The 14,239-nt window shown below is 47.4% G+C and overlaps 1 protein-coding gene across 2 annotated transcripts in view; it reads left to right on the forward strand.

The window, feature by feature from the left end:
* The window catches only part of ABCB9 (ATP binding cassette subfamily B member 9), a 42,449-nt gene that overhangs the window by 14,418 nt on the left and 13,792 nt on the right, over window positions 1-14,239 (forward strand). Inside the window, exons 3-6 of one of the 2 annotated variants that reach the window (XM_037817350.1) lie at window positions 11,093-11,272; window positions 11,502-11,616; window positions 12,163-12,293; window positions 13,083-13,288. In XM_037817350.1, the coding sequence (XP_037673278.1) occupies window positions 11,093-11,272; window positions 11,502-11,616; window positions 12,163-12,293; window positions 13,083-13,288 (632 nt within the window). The remainder of the gene's footprint in view (window positions 1-11,092; window positions 11,273-11,501; window positions 11,617-12,162; window positions 12,294-13,082; window positions 13,289-14,239) is intronic. The other variant, XM_037817351.1, reaches the window with a different exon arrangement.

Below are 14,239 nucleotides of genomic sequence, written 5' to 3' on the forward strand. Positions count from 1 at the left end.
GTCATGATAAATATGAACTACGGCCACGTGACCAGTTATAGAAACGAGGACTATGAGGACATGAATATTTCCTCCTTGTTTTGTTATGTTTGTGTTTGTCTGTAAAGCAAATATCTTTGTTTTCTTCTCTATCTTATCCACTTATCATATGCCATAAGCTGTATTGTTCATTTTGCAGTATTTAAGTTAAAGGAAATGAATTTTAAGAGTTAATGTCACCCAAGGACTTGCACCCTATTCTAGAGAGATTTAGTGCATTTCCAGTCGTACACAGGACAGCGGAGTATTGTTAGGCAAAATATATGTCTGTTATTGTTTTCTACTTAGAGATAAAGTATGGTTTAAGGTGATGTGTATAACTGCCAAGTTGACAAGGGGTGGACTGTGATGGTTAGGTTCATGTGCCAACTTGGCCAGGTGATTGTATCCAGGTGTCTGGTCAAGCAAGCACTGGCCTAACCATTACTGCAAGGACATTTGTGGCTGGTTAATAAACCAGAAGGCTGGTTTATTAAATCATCAGTCAATTGGCTGCAGCTGTGGCTGATTACATCAACGAAGGGCGTGTTTTCTGCAATGACAGAATGCAGTCAGCTGGATTTAATCCAATCAGTTGAAGACTTTTAAGCGAGACAGATAGAGGACCACACTTCTTCAGGTAACCAGCAAAGTGTTTCCTGAGGAGTTCATTGAAGTTGCCAGTTTGTCCCTGAGGAGTTCATCAAACACATTCATCGAAGTTGCCAGTTCGCTGTCTGAGTTCATCGAACATCTTCATTGGAGTTGCCAGTCTGCTGCCTGCCCGAGGGAATTTGGACTCGTGCATACCCACAGTTGTGTGAGACACTTTTATAAAATCTTATATGTAGATATCTCTTGTTGATTCTGTTTCCCTAGAGAACCCTAACTAATACAAGTTCAGTGCTATTAATTACTTGCACGGTGTTGTGCTACCATCTCCACCATCCATTACCAGATGTTTCCGTCAACCCACAGAACCTCTGTCCCCACTGAGCAATGTCTCCCCCTTCCCCATCCTTGCATCCTGGTAACCTTGAATCTACCTTTTGTCTCTAGGCATTTGCTTATTCTAGATATTTCGTATAAATGGAGCCATATAGCATTTGTCCTTTGGGGTCTGGCTTGTTTCACTTGGCATAATGGTTTCAAGAGCCATCTGTGCCGTAGCCTGTATCCAAACTTCATTCCTTTTTATGGATGAATAACCCCTTTCCTTTTTTTTTTTTTTTTTTTTTTAATCATCATTTTATTGAGATATATTCACATACCACGCAGTCATACAAAACAAATTGTACTTTCGATTGTTCACAGTACCATTACATAGTTGTACATTCATCACCTAAATCAATCCCTGACACCTTCATTAGCACACACACAAAAATAACAAGAATAATAATTAGAGTGAAAAAGAGCAATTGAAGTAAAAAAGAACACTAGGTACCTTTGTCTGTTTGTTTGCTTCCCCTACTTTTCTACACATCCATCCATAAACTAGACAAAGTGGAGTTTGGTCCTTATGGCATTCCCAATCCCACTGTCACCCCTCATAAGCTACATTTTTATACAACTGTCTTCGAGATTCATGGGTTCTGGGTTGTAGTTTAATAGTTTCAGGTATCCACCACCAGCTACCCCAATTCTTTAGAACCTAAAAAAGGTTGTCTAAAGTGTGCGTAAGAGTGCCCACCAGAGTGATCTCTCGGCTCGTTTTGGAATCTCTCTGCCACTGAAGCTTATTTCATTTCCTTTCACATCCCCCTTTTGGTCAAGAAGATGTTCTCCATCCCACGATGCCGGGTCTACATTCCTCCCCGGGAGTCATATTCCTCGTTGCCAGGGAGATTCACTTCCCTGGGTGTCTGATCCCACGTAGGGGGGAGGGCAGTGATTTCACCTTTCAAGTTGGCTTAGCCAGAGAGAGAGGGCCACATCTGAGCAACAAAGAGGCATTCAGGAGGAGACTCTTAGGCACAAATACAGGGAGGCCTAGCCTCTCCTTTGCAGCAACCGTCTTCCCAAGGGTAAAACTTATGGTAGAGGGCTCAACCCATCAAACCACCAGTCCCCTATGTCTGTGGTCATGTTAGCAACCATGGAGGTGGGGTAGGCGAATACCCCTGCATTCTCCACAGGCTCCTCAAGGGGGCACTACATCTTTTTTTTTTTTTTTCCTTGTTTGTCTTTTTTCTTTTCTTTTTTTTTTTTTTTTAACTTTCCCTTCTTTTTTCAAATCAACTGTATGAAAAAAAAAAGTTAAAAAGAAAACAAACATACAATAAAAAAACATTTCAAAGAGACCATAGCAAGGGAGTAAGAAAAAGACAACTAACCTAAGATAACTGCTTAACTTCCAACATGTTCCTACTTTACCCCAAGAAAGTTACCTAATATAGCAACATTTCAGTGAACTTGTTCCTACTACATCCATCAGAAATTAACAGACCATAGTCATTTCTGGGCATCCCCAGAACGTTAAATAGCTTATCTGTTCTTCTTGGATTATTGTTCCCCCTTCCTTAATTGCTCTCCACTGCTAGTTCCCCTACATTCTACATTATAAACCATTTGTTTTACATTTTTCAAAGTTCACATTAGTGGTAGCATATAATATTTCTCTTTTTGTGCCTGGCTTATTTCGCTCAGCATTATGTCTTCAAGGTTCAACCATGTTGTCATATGTTTCACCAGATCGTTCCTTCTTACTGCCGCGTAGTATTCCATCGTGTGTATATACCACATTTTATTTATCCACTCATCTGTTGAAGGACATTTGGGTTGTTTCCATCTCTTGGCAATTGTGAATAATGCTGCTATGAACATTGGCGTGCAGATATCTGTTCGTGTCACTGCTTTCCGATCTTCCGGGTATATACCGAGAAGTGCAATCGCTGGATCGAATGGTAACTCTATATCTAGTTTTCTAAGGAACTGCCAGACTGACTTCCAGAGTGGCTGAACCATTATACAGTCCCACCAACAATGAATAAGAGTTCCAATTTCTCCACATCCCCTCCAGCATTTGTAGTTTCCTGTTTGTTTAATGGCAGCCATTCTAACCGGTGTTAGATGGTATCTCATTGTGGTCTTAATTTGCATCTCTCTAATAGCTAGTGAAGCTGAACATTTTTTCATGTGTTTCTTGGCCATTTGTATTTCCTCTTCACAGAACTGTCTTTTCATTTCTTTTGCCCATTTTATAATTGGGCTGTCTGTACTATTGTCATTGAGTTGTAGGATTTCTTTGTATATGCAAGATATCAGTCTTTTGTCAGATACCTGGTTTCCAAAAATTTTTTCCCATTGAGTTGGCTGCCTCTTTACCTTTTTGAGAAATTCCTTTGAGGTGCAGAAACTTCTAAGCTTGAGGAGTTCCCATTTATCTATTTTCTCTTTTGTTGCTTGTGCTTTGGGTGTAAAGTCTAGGAAGTGGCCTCCTAATACAAGGTCTTGAAGATGTTTCCCTACATTATCTTCTAGGAGTTTTATGGTACTTTCTTTTATATTGAGATCTTTGGTCCATTTTGAGTTAATTTTTGTGTAGGGGGTGAGGTAGGGGTCCTCTTTCATTCTTTTGGATATGGATATCCAACTCTCCCAGCCCCATTTGTTGAAAAGACCATTATGGCTCAGTTCGGTGACTTTAGGGGCCTTATCAAAGATCAGTCGGCCATAGATCTGAGGGTCTATCTCTGAATTCTCAATTTGATTCCATTGATCTATATGTCTATCTTTGTGCCAGTACCATGCTGTTTTGGCAACTGTGGCTTTATAATAAGCTTCAAAGTCAGGGAGTGTAAGTCCTCCCACTTCGTTTTTCTTTTTTAGAGTGTCTTTAGCAATTCGAGGCATCTTCCCTTTCCAAATAAATTTGATAACTAGCTTTTCCAAGTCTGCAAAGTAGGTTGTTGGAATTTTGATTGGGATTGCATTGAATCTGTAGATGAGTTTGGGTAGAATTGACATCTTAATGACATTTAGCCTTCCTATCCATGAACATGGAATATTTTTCCATCTTTTAAGGTCGCCTTCTATTTCTTTTAGTAGAGTTATGTAGTTTTCTTTGTATAGGTCTTTTACATCTTTGGTTAAGTTTATTCCTAGGTACTTGATTTTTTTAGTTGCTATTGAAAATGGTATCTTTTTCTTGAGTGTCTCTTCAGTTTGTTCATTTCTAGCATATAGAAACATTACTGACTTATGTGCATTAATCTTGTATCCCGCTACTTTGCTAAATTTGTTTATTAGCTCTAGTAGCTGTATCGTTGATTTCTCAGGGTTTTCTAGATATAAGATCATATCATCTGCAAACAATGACAGTTTTACTTCTTCTTTTCCAATTTGGATGCCTTTTATTTCTTTGTCTTGCCGGATTGCCCTGGCTAGCACTTCCAGCACAATGTTGAATAACAGTGGTGACAGCGGGCATCCTTGTCTTGTTCCTGATCTTAGAGGGAAGGCTTTCAGTCTCTCACCATTGAGTACTATGCTGGCTGTGGGTTTTTCATATATGCTCTTTATCATGTTGAGGAAGTTTCCTTCAATTCCTACCTTTTGAAGTGTTTTTATCAAAAAGGGATGTTGGATTTTGTCAAATGCTTTTTCAGCATCTATTGAGATGATCAATTGATTTTTCCCTTTCGAGTTTTTAATGTGTTGTAATACATTGATTGTTTTTCTTATGTTGAACCATCCTTGCATGCCTGGAATGAACCCCACTTGGTCATGGTGTATGATTTTTTTAATGTGTCTTTGGATTCGATTTGCAAGTATTTTGTTGAGGATTTTTGCATCTATATTCATTAGGGAGATTGGCCGGTAGTTTTCCTTTTTTGTAGCATCTTTTCCTGGTTTTGGTATTAGATTGATGTTAGCTTCATAAAATGAGTTAGGTAGTGTTCCATTTTCTTCAATGTTTTGAAAGAGTTTGAGTAAGATTGGTGTCAGTTCTTTCTGGAAAGTTTGGTAGAATTCCCCTGTGAAGCCATCTGGCCCTGGGCATTTATTTGTGGGAAGATTTTTGATGACTGATTGGATCTCTTTGCTTGTGATGGGTTGGTTGAGGTCTTCTATTTCTTCTCTGGTCAGTCTAGGTTGTTCATATGTTTCCAGGAAATTGTCCATTTCTTCTACATTATCCAGTTTGTTGCCATACAGTTGTTCATAATATCCTCTTATAATTTTTTTAATTTCTTCAGGATCTGCAGTTATGTCACCTTTTTCATTCATTATTTTGTTTATATGGGTCTTCTCTCTTTTTGATTTTGTCAGTCTAGCTAGGGGCTTGTCAATCTTGTTGATCTTCTCAAAGAACCAACTTTTGGTGATATTTATCCTTTCTATTGTTTTTTTGTTCTCTATGTCATTTATTTCTGCTTTAATCCTTGTTATTTCTTTTCTTGTACTTGGTTTAGGATTGGTTTGCTGTTCATTTTCTAGCTTCTTCAGTTGATCCATTAGTTCTTTGATTTTGGCTCTTTCTTCCTTTTTAATATATGCGTTTAGTGCTATAAATTTCCCCCTCAGCACTGCTTTTGCTGCATCCCATAGGTTTTGGTATGTTGTGTTCTCATTTTCATTCGTCTCTATATATTTAGCAATTTCTCTTGCTATTTCTTCTTTAACCCACTGATTGTTTAGGAGTGTGTTGTTTAACCTCCAGGTATTTGTGAATTTTCTAAGTCTCTGATGGTTATTGACTTCTAATTGTATTCCATTGTGGTCAGAGAATGTGCTTTGAATAATTTCAATCTTTTTAAATTTATTGAGGCTTGTTTTATGTCCCAGCATATGATCTATTCTGGAGAAAGTTCCGTGAGCACTAGAAAAGTATGTGTATCCTGGTGATTTGGGATGTAATGTCCTGTAGATGTCTGTTAAATCTAATTCATTTATCAGATTGTTTAGGTTTTCAATTTCCTTATTGGTCTTCTGTCTGGTTGATCTATCTATAGGAGAGAGTGATGTGTTGAAGTCTCCCACAATTATTGTGGAAACATCAATTGCTTCCTTTAGTTTTGCCAATGTTTCTCTCATGTATTTTGTGGCACCTTGATTGGGTGCATAGACATTTACGATTGTTATTTCTTCTTGCTGAATTGCCCCTTTTATTAGTATGTAGTGGCCTTCTTTGTCTCTCAAAACATCCCTGCATTTGAAGTCTATTTTATCTGAGATTAATATTGCTACACCTGCTTTCTTTTGGCTGTAGCTTGCATGAAATATTTTTTTCCATCCTTTCACTTTCAGTTTCTTTGTGTCCCTGTGTCTAAGATGAGTCTCTTGTATGCAACATATTGATGGTTCATTTTTTTTGATCCATTCTGCGAATCTATATCTTTTAATTGGGGAGTTTAATCCATTTACATTCAACGTTAAAACCGTGAAGGCATTTCTTGAATCGGCCATCTTATCCTTTGGATTATGTTTGCCATATTTTTCCCTCTCTCTATTAATATCCTTTATTGTACCCATACCGAATTTCTTTAGTACTGAACCTTTCTCCAAGTCTCTCTGTCCTGTCTTTGTTTCTCTGTCTGTAGGGCTCCCTTTAGTATCTCCAGTAGGGCAGGTCTCTTGTTAGCAAATTCTCTCAGCATTTCTTTGTCTGTGAAAAATTTAAGCTCTCCCTCAAATTTGAAGGAGAGCTTTGCTGGATAAAGTATTCTTGGCTGGAAATTCCTCTCACTCAGAATTTTAAATATATCGTGCCACTGCCTTCTCGCCTCCATGGTGGCTGCTGAGTAGTCACTACTTAGTCTTATGCTGTTTCCTTTGTATGTGGTGAATTGCTTTTCTCTTGCTGCTTTCAGAACTTGCTCCTTCTCTTCTGTGTTTGACAGTGTGATCAGTATATGTCTCGGAGTGGGTTTTTTTGGATTTATTCTATTTGGAGTTCGCTGAGCATTTATGATTTGTGTATTTATGTTGTTTAGAAGATTTGGGAAGTTTTCCCCAACAATTTCTTTGAATACTCTTCCTAGACCTTTACCCTTTTCTTCCCCTTCTGGGACACCAATGAGTCTTATATTTGGACGTTTCATATTATCTATCATATCCCTGAGGTCCATTTCGAGTTTTTCAATTTTTTTCCCCATTCTTTCTTTTATGCTTTCATTTTCCATTCTGTCATCTTCCAGGTCACTGATTCGTTGTTCAACTTCCTCTAGTCTTGTACTATGAGTGTCCAGAATCTTTTTAATTTGGTCAACAGTTTCTTTAATTTCCATAAGATCATCCATTTTTTTATTTAGTCTTGCAATGTCTTCTTTATGCTCTTCTAGGGTCTTCTTGATTTCCTTCATATCCCGTACTATGGTCTCATTGTTCATCTTTAGTTCTTTGAGTAGCTGCTCTAGGTGTGTCTCTTCTGGTCTTTTGATTTGGGTGCTTGGGCTTGGGTTATCCATATCGTCTGGTTTTTTCATATGCTTTATAATTTTCTGTTGTTTTTGGCCTCGTGGCATTTGCTGAACTTGATAGGGTTCTTTTAGGGTTTGTAGACCAGTTGAAGTCTTTATCTCTAATTTATCAGATCTACAGCTTCGTGGAGTACACTTTCTCTAACTAACCAGCAGGTGGCGTCCACGAGCCACCTGTTCTCTACAAGCCAGATCTCCCCTGCTTAGCCTTTTTGGTGAGTGGGGGAGTGAGTCTTGTGGGGCCCAATTGGTGTACCAAGCTTGCGTGTGTAGTTGGTGTTGCCTGCCCTGTATGTGGGGCGTGTTTCTGGGCAGTCGGGGAGGGGGGGTGGCCCTAACAATCAAATCTCCCTGATGATCCTAGAGTTTTAAAGCTACTGCAATAGTCTAATCCTTCAGTTCAGTCCTGCCACAGTTTGTCTCTGCCACTGACCCACAAGTCTTTGGTATTGGCGTATGGCTCCTGAGACTTGCAAGTGGGCCCCTCTTCCAGGCTGTGCACCCCGGGTCCTCTGTTGAGGGATGACTGTGCTATGTCACAGGTGAGTGCCGTCCCCCCAGGGCAGTTCTGGGCTGCTGGGCTGTGTTGGGAGGCTCCCAGTCTGCTCAAATGATGGCTGAATGGGGCTCTGTTAATTCACACTGCTCCCCCCTTCCCAGCTCTGGGACATTCAGCTGAGGTTGCAGGGAAGGCTAATGTCCACGCCCAGTTTTGTGGTGTGTGCCTGTTATTTGAAGCACTTCCGTCACACTGGGTTGTCTGGGGCAGCTCTGGGCTATGGGGCTTGCGATGGGCAGGAGTGTTTCCTGTCCACCAGGATGGTGGCTGTGAGCGGACACCCCCCTTTTCTTGGGAAGTTGTGTTGTTTAGTGAATTTTCTCAGCCACTGGATTATTGCCTTTTGTCTCAGAGCTCTCTTAGTTCTGCTCTTGACTTGACGTGCCCAAATTTCAATTCTTTGAAGCTTTCTGTATTGAGCTTCTTAGAGTAATTGTTTTAGAAAAAGCAAAAAGGGATTTAAAAAAAAAAAAAAATACGGCCCTCCTCAGAGATCTAATGGGTTATTGAAATGCTAATAGACAAAGCAACCAGGGCCATTAAGGAAAGGTGCACAGGGCAGAGAGATCAGCCTTGCTTCGGGATTTGCATATGCGCCTCAAGGCCTGATCTCCGCCCTTCCCCTTTCTGTGTTCACCAGAACTCCAAAAATCCTCTGTTTTTATTTTGGAGTTTTTTGTGTTGTTTTTTTTCTATGCCTGTCTCCTCTCTGCTGGGCTGGCTGCTCTCAGAGTCTCTGGTGTCTGGTCTCAGTCTATCTATGGTTGGAGTTTGAATCAGTAGAATGAGTTTCCGATAAGAGCAGCCACTGCAATTCTCCCTTCTCCTTCCTGGAGCTGACAGCCCCTCCTCCCCCGGGACTGAGCCTGGCAGGGAGGGGCGCGGGTCCCCTGGCCACAAAAACTTACAGATTTCGCTGATCTCAGCAGTTCCACGTTTTCATGAGTGTTGTATGAAGTATGCCCAAAGACAGATTGCTCTGTGGTGTCCAGTCCACGCAGTTCCTGGCTTTTTACCTACTTTCCTGGAGGAGTAACTAAAACATACAGCTCACCAGTCTGCCATCTTGCCCCGCCTCCACCCCTTTCCTTTTAACCACACAGTTTACCCTACTCATGCTTCAAAGCCCGAAAGTGCCCTTGTGGGGAAAGCCTTCCCAGATTCTACCAAGTGTGGCCCTAAGTCCTGCACCAACTCCCCTCCCCTCCTCCTGTACCAGTCTATGAGCCCCTTGGAGGCCGGGGTCAGGTCTGGCCCACCCAGATCCCCAGGACCCAGCACAGAGCTGGGCTCACTGAACGAATGAGTGACCATCCCACGGCCTCATTTCCCCCAGCTGCTCAGCCCTGTTGTCAGCCAGTGTGGCCTGGGGAACACAGACGTCCTCAGATACAGCCGAGTGGACTTTGCCAGCCTGCAGTGTCACAGTCAGGTGAAGGGCTCAGACCTGAGGCTCCAGCCCCCGACATGACCGATTCCTTTAGACTTGTCACATCACCTGACCAAGCCTCAGTTTCCCATCCTGTAAAACGGGGGCTTCATTGAGTTGTGAGAATGAGATGAAGCTCAGTGCCTGGCAAGAGTAAGTGCTAAAAAATGTTATTGTGATTATTAACAATTATTTTTCAGTCAACAGTCACCCAGTGGTTCCGGCTTTCTCTTTACCCTTCTAATCTAAAAGAAAAACTGCCCATTGGGAAAAAAAAAGTTATAGTGTTAGCATTGAATATTTCCTGTTAAATTGGGATACTTTAATTTAGACTTCATGGCAACCCAATTGCATTAAACTTGGGCGAGTTACATAACCTTGCTGAGCCTCGGTTCCCTCTTCTGTATAATGGGAAGAATAATAATCCTACAGGATTATTGGGTGGCATTTGGGACTCAAAGGGGTGGAAGGAGCAGATAGCGAGGGGAATAGCATCCCAGGTGGCAGGAACAGCCCGTGCCAAGGTCCTGAGGCCGGAAGGTGCCTGGCTGTTCAAGGAGCAGCCGAGGGGCCAGCGAGTCTGGAGCAGAGTGTGTCGGAGACGAGGTCAGGTCGACCACGGGGGCCCAGTCGTGCAGGGTGTTGGCGACCACTGCCCGCACTCCGGCTTTTACCCTGGGTGAGACGGGAGCCACTGGACTGTTTCAAGCCGAGGAGTAACGAGATCTGACTTAGGTTTCACAGGACCCCACCGCCTTCCTAGTGGAGACCGGACCGAGGCGGAGCAAGAACTCCACCGAGGGAGGTGGCCACCAAGACGGTCCCAGCAAGATGGCGACATGGAGCGGGGCGGAGGCAGGGGGGTGATGAAAATGGTCAGATCCTGGTAACATTTTGAAGGTGGAACCACGGGATTTGCTGATGGCTTGGATTGCTTCGTGTGGCTCTTGTGTAGATTGGACAAGAGTTTGTATAATGGGCTTAGCACAGAGCCTGCACCTGGGAAAGGCTCAAAAATGACAGCTCTGGTTGCTGTTATCACGGTGCCTGCTGAGCACCTAAAGCTGTTGGAGCTCGTGGATGCCCCATCTTCCCTGTGGGTAAACTGAGGCAGAACTGAGCCGTGGTGGCTGGGGACACCCTGTGGATGATGATGGTGGGGACCAAGGCCCTCCAGGCACCACCTCCTGGTCCCAGTGCCCCAAGTGCCAGGAAGGGGCTGGCTGCCAGCAATGGGTGGGCTGGTCATGCCCGGGACTCATTCACTAACCTTTATTGTGTGCCTGCTGTATGCCCAGCCCCGAGGCAGGCTGTGCCTGTGGGAAGAGCTCCAGTGGAGCAGCTGCAGCAAACCCAGGTTCTGGGGTGAACTGGACCCAGTGTGACCCCTTCCCAGGTCCACCATTTCCATAAGATGAGAGTTGGCAATTCGGATTATCCGGGGGAAGGGGACAAGGAAAGAGCCTCAACTAGGAACCTGTTAGGGGTTTGAGTCCCGGTCCTTCCCTCCCCAGCTGTGTGACCTTGGGCAAATTACTCAGCCTCTCTGAATCTCCGATTCCACCTCCACAAAATGGGGGTGCCGATCCCTGCTCAGCCTCCTCCGCAGGGCTGCTGCGAAGATACAGTAAGACACGGAGCTAAGGAGTCTCCTGCCTGTTCTAGAATTCAGATTCTCGGTGCTGTGCCAACGAGAAGAAGGAAGCCAGCCCTGGCGTGGGCCAGCCTCTGACAGCCACGCAGCCCGACCCGTCTTCCCAGCTCCGTCCGAGTTCGTGTGCGGAGGGCATGAACGAGTGTGGGTGGCCCTTCCGCTCTCCCAGCAGCTAGTAATAGTACCGACAGGTCTGCACAGATTCAGCACCCAGGGTTTCCTGCACTCCCGTTCTCTGTTGCAAGGAGGGCATTGAGCAGCGGGGGGCCCCCCACCCCACCCCCTGCTGTGCTGGGCAACAGGTGTCTGCCAAGCCACGGCGCGAGCAGAGGGGGTGGGCTCTGGGCTCCTGGGGCCTCGGGAGGAAGGTGCCCAGGTCTCCCTGATCGCAGACACCCTGAGCCGCCCTGTCTCCTGCAGGAGAGACTTTCCTTCCTTACTACACGGGCCGGGCCATCGACGGCATCGTCATCCAGAAGAGCATGGAGCAGTTCAGCACGGCCGTCGTTGTCATGTGTGTGCTGGCTGTCGGCAGGTAGCTGCCCCCGCGCCGGCCCCTGCTCCCCCAGGCCTGCACCGGGGCACGGCGGTGCCTCTGGTGGCCTGTCCCTCAGCCTGTCACCACGGTCACCTGCTCCCTCACTGGCTGAGGACCAGTGTCCCCTCGGTTGACCCTGGTGCTAGAGTCCTGGCCCAGCAGCCGTGCCTTCTTGTCCCTAATGGTTTCAGTCCCTGAAGTTTTCCCTTTCACCCTCCCTGGCTGTTTTCTGAGCAGGAATCTGGGCCTGAAACGAGGACTAGGCCTCGTCCACACTGTTCTGGAAGGGAGAGGGGTCTGGCTGGCAAATTTGGGCCCCTTGCCCCCTGCCCTCACTGTCCCCTACACCCTCAGTTTAGGGGTTCCTGCTGGGGAGTGAGGGAGACTCCAAGATAGTGCCTGCCCTGGAGGGAGGGCTCGAGGCCCCTGCCCCGGTGTGGCCCACAGCTATGGGCAGCGGGGTGGGGTCTGGCAGGGGGAGCCGGGTGTGGTTGCCGGCTGTCAGAAGGATGTTGTGCTATAACATCTCTTATCTGCAATTAGCTCATTTGCCGCAGGTATTCGGGGCGGCATTTTTACCCTCATATTTGCCAGACTGAACATTCGCCTTCGAAACTGCCTCTTCCGCTCACTGGTGTCCCAGGAGATGAGCTTCTTTGACGAGAACCGCACAGGTTGGCGCTCCCAGGGCCTCAGGTGACTGGGGGTGGGGTGGGGACGGGCCCTGCCGGGGTGGGCATCCCGGCCCGAGAGGGGACTTGCCACACGCCAAGTAATCCAAGGGGTGTATTCGTGGTCTCGGCTTTTCCTGCCGCTCCCCTAGGACGAGGGGGCCCTTTCCCAGGGCCCTGAGTGACCAGGGGCCTGGATCTGCCTCAGCCCCCCTGGATCCTGGGGAGCTGCCTGCTCCCCAGGTGTGGGTGTGAGCTGTGGCCGCTATAGGGGACCAAGGCCCCGCCTCTGTTGCCCCGTGGGAACCCCAAGGGCCAGGCCTGTGCCTGTGGCCCTCCAAGGACCTGCTTCCACCGGGACAGGGGATGGTGCTGGGCAGGGCAGGAGAGGCCCTCTGAGCCTCTGTGTTCGCATCTGTAAAATGGGAACAGCGATAATAGCCACCCTGAGGTGTGAGCTCCTAGCTCAGTGTCCAGCACTTGGTACATGGTGGCTGTGCCCATTACTTGTCCGAGAGAAGAGGAGAAACAGGGAGTGGCCGTGGGGTTGACCTCTGGCTCAGGCACGGATTCTCAGCCTCCTCCCCACACAAGGGCTGGGGTGGAGCGTAAAGTGGACACCAGGTGACCAGGGCTGGGCGCACAGGAGCCCTCGAGGGGCATCCTTCTTTCCTCTGCCCCCCACCCCGGCCCGGAAGGAGCAGGGAGGTCCGAGCCCCACGGTGTGTGTCCCAGAAGCCCTGGCGTCCCCTGGCCCGGCCCACCGCAGGGCCTGAGCCCTCTCCGTTCCAGGGGACCTCATCTCCCGCCTCACTTCGGACACCACCATGGTCAGCGACCTGGTCTCCCAGAACATCAACGTCTTCCTGCGGAACGCGGTCAAGGTCACCGGCGTTGTGGTCTTCATGTTCAGCCTCTCGTGGCAGCTCTCGCTGGTCACCTTCACGGGCTTCCCCATCATCATGATGGTGTCTGACGTCTACGGCAAGTACTACAAGGTAGGCACGCCCTGCGGGGCCAGCAGCTGCGGCCGCCCCCAAGGTCTGCTTCCGAGGGGCTCGGGGCCCACCGGGGCTGCAGCCCTCATGGGTGCATCCATTCCAGAAAGATTTGTTAAGCACCTACTGTGTTCCGGGCACTGGACTCTATCCGTGAAACAGACAAGGCGAGTGTTGGGGTGGGAATGGGGGGCTGCAGTTTTAATTGGTCTTTCTGAGGAGGTGACATTTGAGGTGAAGGAGGTGGCCGTCTCGGGAAGTGTGTCCCGAGCAGACGGCACAGCCTGTGCAAAGGCCCTGAGGTGGGACCACATCTGGGGGTCTTGGGAACCGCAAGGAGGCCAGTGAGGTGGAGCAGCGAGTGAGGGGGAGCGGTGGGAGATGAGGTCAGGGAGGCGACGGGGCTGAATGGCCGAGGCCTCGGCAAGGACCTTGGTTTCTACTGAGCGGCCCAGTTGGCTCTCTTTTTCTAGATTGTACATCTATGTGGGGGGGTGGGCTTGGGCCACCGTGAGGTAGGGTGCTGCCATGCTCTCGCAGAGGGCAGGCTGCAGTCCCCTGCGGCCACCCCGCTTCTCCGGCTTCCCAAGTTGCTGGGGGTCCCTGAGCCCTAAGGGACCGTGGTTCAGATGGGCAGGACTGTGATCAGTGACATGTGTGGCAGCCCCTCCCCAGGGACCCAGGCCCACCTGGTCGGGAGCTGTGGGGAGGAACTCCTGGGCAGGAGGCCTTGATGGCGTGTGCTTTCGATGCAGCCAGCAGGGTGTAACGGCGCCCCCAGAGCTACCAGAACCCCGGATTCCTGTGCCTGCTGCTGGCGTGGGGAAAGGAGCCATCTCCCGCCCAGTCCCGGAATGAATCCACCCCCACCACCCCCTAGGTGACCTTCTCCAGCCTCCCCCACAGCTCCGGGTACCGGGCCTCCCAGTTTTCCTCCCAGAGTAGAAAATG

Source organism: Choloepus didactylus, chromosome 23, assembly GCF_015220235.1.
Source record: "Choloepus didactylus isolate mChoDid1 chromosome 23, mChoDid1.pri, whole genome shotgun sequence".
Lineage (NCBI taxonomy): Eukaryota > Metazoa > Chordata > Mammalia > Pilosa > Megalonychidae > Choloepus > Choloepus didactylus.